General features: G+C 42.7%; 1 protein-coding gene across 1 annotated transcript; it reads right to left on the bottom strand.

Moving 5' to 3' along the window:
- Positions 1 to 239: 239 nt before the first annotated feature.
- LOC143463545 (uncharacterized) lies at positions 240 to 12,453 on the bottom strand. The gene is made up of 19 exons (XM_076962063.1): positions 11,968 to 12,453; positions 10,982 to 11,078; positions 10,186 to 10,240; positions 7,659 to 7,703; positions 7,492 to 7,580; positions 7,293 to 7,422; positions 7,049 to 7,176; positions 6,772 to 6,944; positions 6,546 to 6,649; positions 5,980 to 6,461; positions 5,815 to 5,901; positions 5,183 to 5,744; positions 4,938 to 5,106; positions 4,808 to 4,865; positions 4,094 to 4,273; positions 3,855 to 3,953; positions 3,589 to 3,795; positions 1,566 to 3,407; positions 240 to 1,477 (listed from the first exon to the last, which is right to left on the bottom strand). Exons 1-19 carry the CDS (start codon positions 12,131 to 12,133, stop codon positions 496 to 498), a joined length of 5,655 nt encoding a protein of 1,884 aa, XP_076818178.1. The 5' UTR covers positions 12,134 to 12,453; the 3' UTR covers positions 240 to 495.
- Between the last annotated feature and the right edge of the window lie 1,464 nt (positions 12,454 to 13,917).

A 13,917-nucleotide genomic window follows, 5' to 3' on the forward strand; every position in this document is an offset into this window, starting at 1 on the left:
AACCAACACAAAATGTCAACTGTAGCCTGAACGTACACTCAGGAAACGCCATAACAACAACAAACCATCACAAATTAACGTCACATGCGCACTAGACCGGAACCATTTATAGTTTTTCTATAGTGACGTCTTGCGTGCATGCGACCTTCGTCACAATCGCCGTTTCAAAACTGCTCAAAATGGTACTACACGCCCTCAAGCAAACGCGACTGGTCTTGGCTACGAAGAAAGACACGAAATTTCTTGTGGCGCCGAAAGGTTCATTTCAGTTTATTTTTATATTTTCACTCTTCCAGCACGAAGTCGGCATGACGTAATGACACTAACATATAACACAGTACCGGTAATTCAAGTGACGTCATTACATTATTTGGCTTTGTTACACAAACAGCTGCTTATTTCATAAACGAACAACAAATTGAGCTTAATTCAACCGGGCCAGTGCCATGTCCCGCTTCTAAGCAAAATGAACTTTATCACGTCACAATGAACGTTTCAATCGTCATCATGGGAAGTGTAGGAGCTGCGGGAATGACGTCGTCGCTTCTGCTTCCGTTCCTTCTTCTGCTTCTTGCCGTGGTAGTCTCCATGGGAACGCTCACGTGACCGAGAATTACGTCTTAGGTCACGTTTCTTTGCTCTTCTGTCTGCTGATTCATCTCGATGTCGATGACGTACTTGATCGCGATTATGTTTGTCACGTGAGTAATCTTTCCGCGATGATGATGACGTCAGTTCGCGCGATTCTTCCAGCGATCGTCGACGGCGTTTCCTGTCACGCGGTTCATCTTCGTCAAGCTTCCGCTTTGATCTTATTGGCTCCTCCTCGAGCTTCCGACTCTTCTTCCGACGTTTCTTTTCGTCATCGGACACGTTTGCTCTTTTCTTGCTCTCTTCCTCCTTTGGACTTTTATCAACATCTTCCTCCTGACGAAGCTTGTGCTTTTTCTTTTTCTTCTTCTTTTTCTTTGATTGTTTCTTGGCAGCTTTCTCAGAAGAATGATCTTCGCTTAAGTCCGACAACACGTCCTCCTTTGACCTTCCCTCGCTGTCCTGGCTCGACGACCTCATCGCCGTGACCTTCACCTGCTTCCCCTTCACCGCGACAACCGTCTTCTCCGGGGAACGCAATGGAGCAGTTGGTTCATCTCCACTGTAATCCGGGACAAAGTTGGCTTCATCGGCATTCCCCAGCGACACTCTTCTTCCAGCAGAGGCGGTAGAATCCTCATCATGTTTTGAGTTTCGCCGGAGCGTAATCACCATCCGAGCATCGGTGATGTTGTCCTCCGCGGCCTTCATCTTGGGAGCATTCTTCACCTCCAACTGGGCAGATTCGCTCTTCACAGTTTCATTCACTGGAGGTGGCTTCCTTTTAATCCGGATTCTTCGTCCCTTGGTCGGTTTCTCCTCTGCTTTCTTTACGACCATCCTGGAGGAGCTTGCTTGACTCGTCTCATCTTCTGAGTCCTCCCACCTAGGATAAAGAAAAAGAGGAATGAAAATTTCATCAAACACTTTGTACTTCTGACATATAAAATACTTGCAAGATAAAAGATGTTTACTTTGACTTTGGGATGGTGAGCTTCACCATCTCATCCCCAGTGGGTGGGGGGCCAGTGCCATCGTACTCAATCAGCTTCTTCTCATCACCGTCGCTCTTCTCTCGACGCGGGGCATCATCACTCTCTGCTGGGGATTCCGTGCTGTAGCTCACGATCGATGAAGACGCCATTGGTTTCCACTTCATCTTTTCATGATTTGCATCCCGGGCTTTGTTCTTTGAAGCTCTGGGCTTCCTCATAACATCAACTACATCCGATTCTTCTTCTTCTTTCTTTTCAGATATCTCTGCTGCTGCAGGTCTTGAAGATTTGCCTTTCTTTGTGGAACGAACGGCTGAAGCAGATTTATCTTTTGCGGGAAGTTTCTCTTTGGCAGCATCCGATGCTTTTGGTGATGAAAGGGACTCCTCTGACTTCTTACGAGATTTAAACTCAACTTCATCGGACTGACTCATCCTCTCAAAATCCTGGAACTCCTGCTTGACAAGATCTGTTCCCTTGTTGTCCAGTCCCTTGTCATCTGGAGCTACACGATTCTTGTCCTTCACTGCCGGCACATCATCTGTCTCTTCATGAGCAGGAGAGGACAACTTGGAAGTTTCCTTTTTCACAATAGTCGGAGTCTTGGAGGAGTCCTTTAGAGGAATTGGCTCATCTGTCAATTTTGATTCTTTGATTTCCTCCATTTTATCTTCTTTTGATGGGGGCAGTTCAGAATCATTGTACAGAGGCACAGCTTGCTTGTCAAATTTGCCATCACCAGTAGACTTGGCAGGTAGTTTGCCGGTGACTTGTGAAGAAGAAGTCTTGTCTTTCTTCTCACTTTCCGACCTCACTTTCACTTTCCTCGTCTCTCTCTTTTCCGACTTGCTCGACTCCTGCGGCTTCGATCGACTCGACTTGTTCTCCCTCCTGGTTGGCTTTTTCCCAACTTTTGGTAAATCTCCGGCTCTTCTTGTGGTCGTCGGCTGCTTCCTCTGCGGAAGATCAACTTCCTCAGGAGGAGGACGTTCGTCACGAACGGGAGTACCATCACCATCCTGCTCTGGACCTGATGCTGGGCGACTCCTCCTACTTCCTCTGGAGGATCGATCTGGACTCATTCCTCGATTACTACCACGCTTTCGACCTCTCTCATCGTAGTTACCACGACGACGCTGGTCCCAGCCTCGGTCATCCCTGTAATGGCCCCGGGAAGGTCGGTCCATGTTCCTCCTTCTATCGTCGTCATAGCGACGTTGAGATCGTGGAGATAGGCGCATGGCGGGATCAGGAGCTCGAGGGAAGTTGAGGAAAGGATCGTTCGGAGGCATCCCAGGTTGAGGTGCGTGGGGCAGCAAACGTTCGTGGGGTAATCTCCCACCAGGGTTAATGAACGGGGGAGGGGGAAATCTTGCATTGTATGGATGCTGGGGAGGGTTCAGCATGGGAGGGGGAGGAAAAGGGGGATTACCCAGAATAGAGGTGGGTCCAGTCCCGGGTGGCGAAGGTGACTTGGAGTAGCGGGACTGGATGAAGCGATCATACGGGGGAGGGGGCATGACCCCCCTCTCGTACCAGTCCCGTTCATAAGCCTGCCTGTAGTGAGCGTAGAGCGCCTGATCTCTCTCAAAATCCGCTGCTTCCTTTGATGGAAGTCCAGGGATGCTGGCATCACCACTCCCAATCACAGGGATGGATGGGAAGGCAGTGGGGGGGTGAATCGGCTCTTGTTGGCGTGGAAGCCACAACAATCCTGGGGAGCCACGGCGCCCTCTGCTGGCTTGCAGTGGTTGAGGTCGCCTTCGTGGTGATCGTGAATAACTTTGACTTCGTCTCCGAGGTGAAAGCTTTCTATCTCTCCTGTACAAATGACATAGGTTGTGATCATATTCTCACAGATCGCTTTATTGGGCAATGACGGAATAAATTCTACAGGAAAAAACTTTATAGGAAACCAAATGAAATATAACGATGCTGGAGTTGAAAACGTTTCAAGCGCAAGTGACATTCTGGCTTGCGGTGATATGAGGCTGAGTTTTACCTTTTCTTTTTTCGGGGGCTTCTCTCTCCCCTCTTGTACTTGCTGTTTTGCTTTCGAGAATAACTTGGACTCCTGTCGCTTCGACCCCGCGACGAACCTGACCATGACCTCCGTCGTCTCCCCCTCGATGAGTGCTTTGATCGTTTCTGATGTCGGCGTCTTTTTCGTATAGCTGACCTCGAACGACCCCTCGAGGAATGACTCGACCTAAACAAACCCACTGCTTGATAAACTATTCCTCTATTGTGATGTAACAAGGGACATACCAGGATCGGCTGGAGTAAGAGGAGTACGATGAGGATCGGGAGCCAGAAGAGTAACTTGATGAGTAAGATGATCTGGAGGACGGACTCCGGGAACGAGATCTAAAACAAAGTAAGACTTGCTAGACCGGGTTTGCACTACTGCCCCTAAGTGGCCAGTATGGCTTGGAACTGCTGTCGCTACAGTTTGTAAAGTAACTGCTGTATAGTCGAGCTCAACATGGAAACATCCCAGCACTCACCTCCCTCGACGACGACGACGATGTCCTGATGAGCGAGATTTACTCAGTTTTTGAGCAAATTCATCAGACATAATATCCAGCTTGGATTTGTTCGATCGTTTCTCACTTCTTCTTCGTGGAGATTTATCATCGAGCGGGGAAGGTCTGTCGTGTCCAGCCAGCCGCCTCTCCGAGAACTCGCTGGAAAAATATTGAAATCGTGAATCAACTTCCGTCTGTGATAGTTTATATGAATAGAAATCTGCTCAATCTCCAATTCTTTATACAAAGATAAACGCAATATTGTGGAAGGTTGTTAACTCGAAGCTGAAGGGCTTCAATATATTGCTTTGAATCAGCCACGTTATATGTTGCCCAGTTCATAAAATTGGCAGCAAATAGCATCATGGCAATGAAAGAGAATGAATATAGAAGCAACGTGGAATGAATACAAGACTTAAACAGCAGCATCTCGCTAACGTCAACCATTTTTTTGCTAAGATTGGAAGTTAATCGAAGTACTAAGGTTAATTTTTTTTGCAACTTTGCAGCAAATCATAGATGTTGCCAGGAAACAATCAGCTCTGAGCTTTATAATATATTGTGTTTATCATTTGCTAAACTCCTTCCTTTAACAATGTAAATCAACCAAATAGGTCAAAACATTTTTCATGAACTTTCGGGTGAAGCAAAACTAAGAAAATGGACTTTGATGAATTCCACTGAGGTTTGTACCTGGCCTTGACAGATGAGAACCCATCGGTGCCTGGAGGTTGCGACGGAAGTTCAAGACCTGAAAATTTTGCTCATTAAAAAAAAGACAATTAAAGTAAATCTTACAACGGATACGAGAAGCCTCACTCACCACTAGGTGGAGCTTTCACAAGAGAAGGGATCGACATCCCGGGGGGTGGCAGTGAGGAGGGGATCGGGGGAAATCCCAGTGGGGGGAACCGCGAGGATCCTGGAGGTGGCATGGGGAATGGAAACGGAAATGGAGGAGGCGGATGTTGGTAGAGAGCTGATGACGAAACCTGTCACATCACATGAAATGATCATGACGTGAAGATCCAAGCAGCCTACTGTTATTTCATTCAAGAGCCAACTTACCGGAGGTGGGGGCAGGCCGGCCAGACTGGGGGGTACCAATGCAGGGGGCACATGCAGGATGGAAGGAGGGGGGATGGTGATGGGGGTCACCGATGGGACAATGTTCGGAGGCGGGACGGCGATATTTGGCTGGGGCATGCTCATCGGGATGTTCAGTGGGGGCTGTGTGGGGGGAATAAGAAGGGGTGGGGTTGGTGCTGAGGAAACTTGTGGAGGATTTCCAACGTCAGGTTTCGATGAATTCAAAGTATCATTGATGTCTATGGATGCTTCGTCAAGTTCTTTGTCTTCAACATCACCATTGAGCGATGGCGCAGAATCATTTTGTGTCGATGGGGGAGGCACCGGGTCAGTGATTGGTGACTCACTTCCAACCTCATTGACTTCGACAGCAAGATTGCTTACAGCTGCCGTCGTAAGTTGCTCACTGCTTTCACCATTAGGTGGCGTAATGCCTGACTTTGCTTCATCTGTCTCGTTAATTTCAGCAGACGGTTGTGTGAGGGGTTGGATGCCTGACAGGTTCTGCTCCGTCGTTATTTCACCGGTCGGTGTTGAAGATCTGTGTAAGAACACACGATAAAACATCTAAGAGGACCCGAGCAAGACAACACAGTGATGTTCATCTTTACCTCGATGTTTCCATCAACGGCCGAACAACTTTGGCCACTGGGGGAGATATCCCGGGAGGGAGGGGCTCGCTCACATTTGCTGGCGGTCTGTCAAAAAGACACCGATTAACAGATTTGTGAGCGGACTCTGCTTCTTATTTCTATTCTCTTATCTTATTATCTTACTTCTGTTCTCCGCTGTCAGGAGTGGAGTTGAATGTGTAAACATCGCTCTGTGGAGTTCCGCTCGTCTCCGAGACTGCAGGAGTTGATTGCGCAATCGGCTGGCTTACCACAACTGCTGACTCACCATCGCGAGGTGTTGACTCGACACTTTGGCTTACTTCTTCAGGTTTCTCGTCTTTCAACCCAAACTTGATCCTGATTGGCTGAGTTGGATCACGTGGTGAGCCACTGCCGCCCTCAGGTGCCCGCTTTGCAAGCTTGACGGCAATTTGCTCAGATTTTGCTTTCACCACATAACCACCCGTAGCAATGACCTTGCGGTCTACAATGGCTTTGCCCTGAGGTGGACCATATGTGACCTTCATCTGCGGGGTCGCGACTTTTTTCACTTTATTGGGGTCGGCCGGAGCCGGTCTGGGCCACACGGGGGTGTTAGATCTTCTCTTGACTATTCCTGTGTCGTTGCGAAATTTATTGACAGCCTATTGTCAAGAAAAGTTTGATTAATATCATAAATAAAACGAAGACGTAAGGTCTCAGTTTTATGCATCAGCTCAGTCCACCACCTGGCGTAAGAATTTATTTGCAATGAGGGAATCTGGTGAGATGCCGGACTTCTGGCAAGTTGGACACTGATGAGAATCTGAATCCAGGAGTTCATTTCTTATACCTGGAAATATCAACATTAACTCAGTCCAAAACCGACAACAAGGATAGTCTCAAAACTGCAAGAGGTTGGAAAATACAAGAAGAAGAGCAGAATCCACGGATTAAGCTTGGAGTGGATCTCACATTCATCGCAGTAGCTGTTTCCACAACACGGGATGACCACTGCATCGATGAGGAGATCCTTGCAGAGGAGACAGATCAGCTCATCCGGGATCGGCTCCTCCTCCTCTTCCTGCACGGATGCTGGAGCTGGAACAAATGGGGGGCGCTCTTTCTTCCCAACCTCATAACCTCTCCTGGAATTAAAAAGATGATCATTTAAGATAACTCATCCCTGAAGAATCTTAACCAATCAATGTATGCTGGATGCAGATGAATGTATATTAGCAAAGGCTCATACTTGTCCAGGACTGGCACGACATATTTTCCATCTCTGGAGAGCATTGCTCCCTTCGCATCTTTGTTCACTTCGACCATCTGCGTGCCAGGGATGCCAGTCGCATGGTGGATCTGCCGGACCGCCTCCGTCTAAGTAAACAAAGTTCATTGAAAGTCACTTAGTTACCTCAGCAAGATCATGGCATGAGTTAGTTGGAAAAGAGCAGTTTCACTAAAACAAAAAGCACAGTAAGTTCTCGTATCACCTTTGGTTGTGGACAATTTGGTGAGTAATGGCCGGCCTGGTTGCATCGATAACAACGAACATGGCTTGGTAGCGATGAAGATGGCTGATTGGGGAATTTGTAACTCCCATATCGAGGAGGACGAACAAAACTAAAAACAAAAAATATTGAATGTTTTCAACAATTATGATGCAAATGTGACTCACTTTTCACAACTTACTTGGCAGGGTCATAGTCGCTGGTGGATTGGACGATCGCAGCCTTCATCTTGTCCTCCTCTGAAGCATTGGCTTCGGCAAGATTGCTGGTCTGAAAATTTACGTAAGTTGATTAACGAAGATGGCATTATGTAAATTATATCTGACACAATGCAACAAACGCAATCACCTTGGTGAGTTCTTCCAGGGACATTTTCGGTGCAACATCGTTTTCCTTAATAAGAAAAGAAAATAGGTTAAAGCGTCAATAAAAGCCATTTAATTTTTCAAGCAAAATACTTTTCGGCATATTGGTTACGCTCAGCGTCATTCCTTGCGTCTTCTTCGAGGCTTGATGATGTCACTATCAAAATTTACTCCCACTGCGCATGAATATAATGACTTGTAATCGCCAGAGGTTTTAAACGCTTGTCGTTAGCAAAAGGACCTTCTATATTCTACTGGGAACACAAGCGTGAAAGATGTGGTTTATCTTAACTATCAGTCATGCTGAATTTGTTTCTAAACACGAAGATGTAAAATATTTTCCAAATGATGAGAAATTTAGGGGAAAGTTGAATCACAGGAAACTATCTGGGCCAAGTCAAGTTACTGTCGGTGATGGTTGCGCATTTTTGGCAATTTTTTAGCTTTTTTTACTGCACAGCAAACAAAAACACAACCCAACCTGCAATGTATGCGGTATGCCCTTATTTTAACTATGTGTGGCCGACACTGCACACAAATTTTCAATCGTTAATTACTCAAAAACTATACGTCATAGACTGATCGGATTTTTACAGGTTAGTAGCAAAAAAATCTGGTTTCCTGTATACAGCATAATTGTAAAACTATAAGAAAGTGCATTTAGTGTAAATTAAATATTTATACAAGTGATACGTTTCTGGAAGATTTTCTTGTTACGCCGCGCCCCCGCTGTGCGGAAAACCAGCTGACCGCGAGAAGAGAACAGTTAGTCGAGTTAGTTGTGCGTGAATGAGTAAACGATACGCTTCAATACGTGAGAGAGCAAAATTATGAAAATACAACAATATTTCAAAAATTACAAAATCAAACTTTATAAAACAAACAATGAAAGATAACTGAACTTTTTTTAGGAAAAGTCACCAAATTTCAAGTTTCTGCAGCAAAAGTGCAACTGTATGCCACGTTTTGCTGTGACTGTGTGCAGGGTCGGCCACCACATAGTGTAGATAGGGTTAAGGCAGTTGCTTACTGGCAATACAACTTTAATAATTGGGTAAGAAGCGAAATGAAGTGTCGTGTTTAAGTTTAACAGAAATAATCAACTATGGCCAACTATCAAAGTGAGCATAATGGCAGACAACGTCGCAGCACGAATGGCTGATATTTTAATCCAAACCACAGCAGTGGCGACAAAAAACTGAAGTCTCACTACAAGGCCCAACATCGTATTGCACTTCAATATATCTGTAGAAGTTTGTTGGTAACTTACAAAATAATGTGAACTAGCCAACTATCAGCAAGTTTTATTCAACCAGCAGTAAATCATGACAAAACATAGCAATGCAAAAACAACACAAGAAAATGAACTGCCCTAAACTGTCACTTTCTACATATTTTGTGAATCTTTCCTCCCACTGACTGACTCGTACTAAATATGACTTCATTTAGCAAGAAGTCTGCACTAATATAAACATTCCATGTTGAGTGTTCATCATAGCAACCCTGACTGAGTTTCTTCCGTGTAAATCCTTTGTAGGTCATTCAACTTATATACATGCATAGTAAGATACAGATCGTACAAAGCCGACAACAGTACAAGAAACCAAATCGCTAAAGTTACAACATTTCTATGAAAGTTGAAGTTAAAACATTGTATCATACTTCAAAGTGCTAAATTTTAATTTTAAACAACTATAAAACTATAGGAAAATACATGAGGAAATTTTAAAAGGCACTTTGCAGAAATGTGTATAAAGTAATGTGCTATGGTTGGTGCTTAACATCAACGAGCAGATTAAATGCAACAAAGTGAACAAAAACCTTATTTCAATAAGCAAGTAAAATGTATACAACACTATGCAGAACTATTGCACTGAGTTAAACAACACAAAAATCAAACATGAAAAGCTTTCATAATTATAAATGATAACTTTCTACATTAAATTTATTGTCCATTTCATCGCTAAGAAAATTACTTATATTACTTGTGCACTAAAATATTGCGATTCTAAACAAGGCAATATAAATTGCACAGACAAGCAATAGCCTTTATCAAATCTCCACCCTATTTATCCATAATCATACATTACTGGTATACACATTAGATTGCCCAAAATTTCTTAACATGACAGCAAGGTCTAATGCTTTCCTGCTACCAATCATTTATATCATATGTATATATATAATATATACCACATGGAAATGATATAACACAAATCCAATAACAGTAAAAAGTGTGAAGGAGGCAACAACATGGTAGAAGCTGCAACAAATAGAACAGCAAACATGATAAAAGAACAAATTGAGTGAGTCGCACATAGGTCACAGGTCGTACAACCCTTATGCATAGAAGGAATAAGCTGAACACAACACTACACTTAAAATTTCACAATACAAAAATTACTTATAAAACATTTGTGTTTACAGAATAATCAAACAAATAAATTTTCAAAAAAAGGTAAATAACAGTCGTTAAAAATACCAAAACACAAAACTATAAAAATACATACGTGAGTGACTTTTTGGGAACTAACAGCTGTGTATGCAGTGGAAAGATTCTTTTTCCTGCAACCAAACAAGAATACGGTGTATGGTGATGTAATAAACATAACTTGTGATAAAACAAAAACTAAGGTTACATATAGGGTTGGATTATCCGGATAACGGTTAACCGATTAACCGCAAGTTTTTTTCTATCTGATATCCGGATATAATTCTGCCGGTTAACCGGCTAAAAGAGTATCGTTGCTAATGCGTTTTACACTTTTTAGTAAGTTTGAACATTCTTTGTTACGTAGAGGCTGACTCCCGCTGAGCGCAATTAAACCTTTGTTCACACTTCTATTGTCTTATACTTTCAACTACGGTACTCGTAAAATGCTCGAGTGAAATTTAGTATCACGTCACAAAGAAAGCATAATGAATGATTCTTTTAATAGAAGACTGCATTCTCATGGCAAGGTAAAGTCTGTGAAGTGTCAGTTGAAAAGCTTTGGCTACAACCTAGTTTGAAGTGACTAAATTTAAGAGATGGAATTTAAACGTTTCAAAAGTGATAATCCAGTTTGGGGCTACTTTCTACGATCAAGAAATGGTGAGAGGGCAAAATGTGAAACCTGTGAAAACACGATTTCTTGTAAAGGTCTCACTTAGCAGTTATTATCCGGTTAACCGGTTAGATAAATTCCAAATATACGGATATATTCGTTATCCGGATAGTAAAAATTATTGATATCCGAACTAACCCTAGTTACATACAACTTGTGCTGATAGAAGCAGTTTAACTCTGATGAACTTTGAACTTACACAACATAAACCTTTGAACTTCTCACGGGTCCCAATGGAACACGACGTACGAGAACTGCCGTGTTTTTTGGGATCAAAGCTGCTTCATCTTTGTAAACTACGAACAAAAGAAAAACATTTACACCAATGATCCTTTGCCAGCATGTCAACAGCATGCAACACACGGTTAAATCCTACATAGTCTACTGCTATATTCACACCATCACACGTATCAATCTTTCTTTCTAGAAGAAGTCAAATTAACATTTTTTGAGTTTACTGCAACTGCACAACGACAGGATTCATTTGTATACTAGGCTCCAGCTACTCAAATTGTGACATTATTTGGATGTGCGCTTCAGCACTAGATCTGTTTTTTTAACAAAATTCTCACAATCTTCTTTCACGTATCGTGCGTTCCCAAGGACAAAATAGAGTTTTTAATACAAATGACGTGACAGTAAAACATCTTGTTCAAAGATAAAGCATTTACAGATATATTTTGATAACCTCAACAAATTTTCACTGACAAGGTGAAATATATTTTTAGGCTACTTTTTCGGGAAATATCAATTTTCACAAATGTAAACTTGCTTTAAAAAACTTTTTGTTAAAAAGATTCTTATTTGGGAAGTTTCTGTCTCAGAATGAAGTTTTTCGTTTTGATCTACTGTTATACCCGACTGCAGAATAGCAAGTGCGCAACAGAGAATCTTCAGCAGACGGGTTGTTATGTCAGTCCGCGACTGGTAAGTACGACAGTTTGACAACAAATTATGCATGCAAAGATGCTGATTTTGGTATGATGGCGTGCACCAAAGCCTTAATTCCTTGTTATTTATTATAAATTGGCTTTCAAACTAGGCTATCCCAGTAGGCCTATACACAAAATTTAGCATGTTCTTGGAAAAAGTTCATATCAGTTGCTCATGCACTTAGCAAACTTCTCAATAATACGACGGTTGCTTGAACAAAGCAAAAGTGTTTTAAATTTTAAATTGACCCACCTTGCAATGTTTGGGCGTTGGTAATATGAAGGTCAAGCTCAGTGCTTTTCAGCTTCTGTTTTTCCATGATCGCCTTCTTGAGGTCTAAAAGCGAGACGTTGAGCCCGTCAAAGGTGATATTCTTGTATTCATTGCTGCTTGAAAACTTGTAATGTATGGCGGACATTTTTCGTAGACGGACGTACTTTCTTGAAAACTTGGAAATCCAAAACCAGAAGACGAGAGATCAAACTACAGTGCCAGTCTAGGCAGCTATACCACAAGGTGTGAAGGTCAATAGCGAAGCGCTAGGCTGGACTAAAAACTAGTCTAAATGGTCTATAACCAGGAGTAGAACTTCAATCTTGCTCGCAAGTGACGACCAGGACTGGGTCTGGCTATTAACCAGCCTATTTCTTATGCAATGAACTCTTTTGTCGACGAATATTTTAGAAACTCAGAAAATTTTCTTCCCTGCCGAAATGACGCGTTCAAGATTCGTCACGTGAATAACAATGAACTGGATCACGTGATACAGGAAAATTTATCTCACAGCAGTCAAATTAAAGTCATGGAAATCTTATTACTAAATAGATCACAAATATTTCAGTTATATGAAAAACTTCTTTCGGGTGATTGATAAAATGTGCAAATACTTTTTTCAGTCCGTGGATAAAGATTATTTACCGTACTATACCAAAACACAATCTCTTACTAATTACTGAAAACATCTAAAGAAAAAGTTCTACAAGAACTCCATCACCAACATTGACATTGACATTGATGGACCAGTCGGCGTTTTTTGTCAATGAATTGCGCCTCCAATCACATGGTGATTGACAACTTAAAGCATCTCGGCCATACCTGCTATGATAAAAGCATAAATTGGGAGCATTTGATTTGCGGTTAGGCGCATTAAAATTTCACCTAGTTCTTTGAGCTGAATCTATTGAGCCAGGAAAGAAGCGTGGTCGTTCATTGTTGAAAGCTCTGCCTGAATATTCAGCACCTCGGCTGTTGGGAGAAAAGTTCGGCCGAAATTCATTGTTGTAGAAGCGGTTACGCCAGGGTGATTGACTCGACCAGCTGGGTCGGGCGAACGAGCGTTGATTTGTATCAGGTCTATTATTGCTAACGTAACGTTGCATTCGCAGCCTTGCCAGTTCGGTTTCTAACATGTCCACACGTTTGGTAAGGACTGCATTCATGGAGGAAAGATTTGAATTGACATTTTGGACGCTGACTTCTGCTGGGTGAGTTTTATCAGAGTACGACATAATTTAGTCCGCGCGCCAAGCAAGGATAAGTAGCTTTTTCATTTGATATAAAAGTTCAGTAGGTCTTAGGTTACCCAATTGGACATAATACAGTAACTGATTTAACGTCTGATATTCATCAAGTTCCAATTCCTTTAATAACGCTTCCTTCAACGCGGTATATGGCTTATCTTGTGGTTTATGACAAATAATATGTTCAACACGAGTCGCATGTCTTGAATATAGCGCACAAAGCACAAGATCATATTTTTCATACTCAGAAATTATTCCGTTCTGTCTAACTCTAAAGACTCCATCTGTTGATTGAAACCATACACGCGGGGCGTGTGACCAAAATGGCGGTAAAGAAACTTTAATCCCAACGCGAGGAGGATAATCCAGAGTCGATTGGAAGAAATTGAAATCAGGATTTCGACTGCTAGTCGGGAAATTAGTGCCAAATTTCGCTCGAGACCTTCGGAACACAATCTTGGCGAATTTTGACCTCTCAATTCTGACGTAGGCCTATGTGTTGTATCAAATTGTTGTACCAGTTCAATCGAGGTCTTTCCTTTGTTTTTGATCACGAGGTCTTCACATGATCGTTTCTGATGCAGATGTTTTCCAAACGTAGGCTTATGACGTAGCATAAAGCCACGTGGTTATGGTTTGGTTGTCACACTACTAGTCCTGCTATTTGTTCGTCAACCTTATC

The sequence above is a fragment of the Clavelina lepadiformis genome, chromosome 6 (genome assembly GCF_947623445.1).
Source record: "Clavelina lepadiformis chromosome 6, kaClaLepa1.1, whole genome shotgun sequence".
NCBI classification, from domain to species: Eukaryota; Metazoa; Chordata; class Ascidiacea; order Aplousobranchia; family Clavelinidae; genus Clavelina; species Clavelina lepadiformis.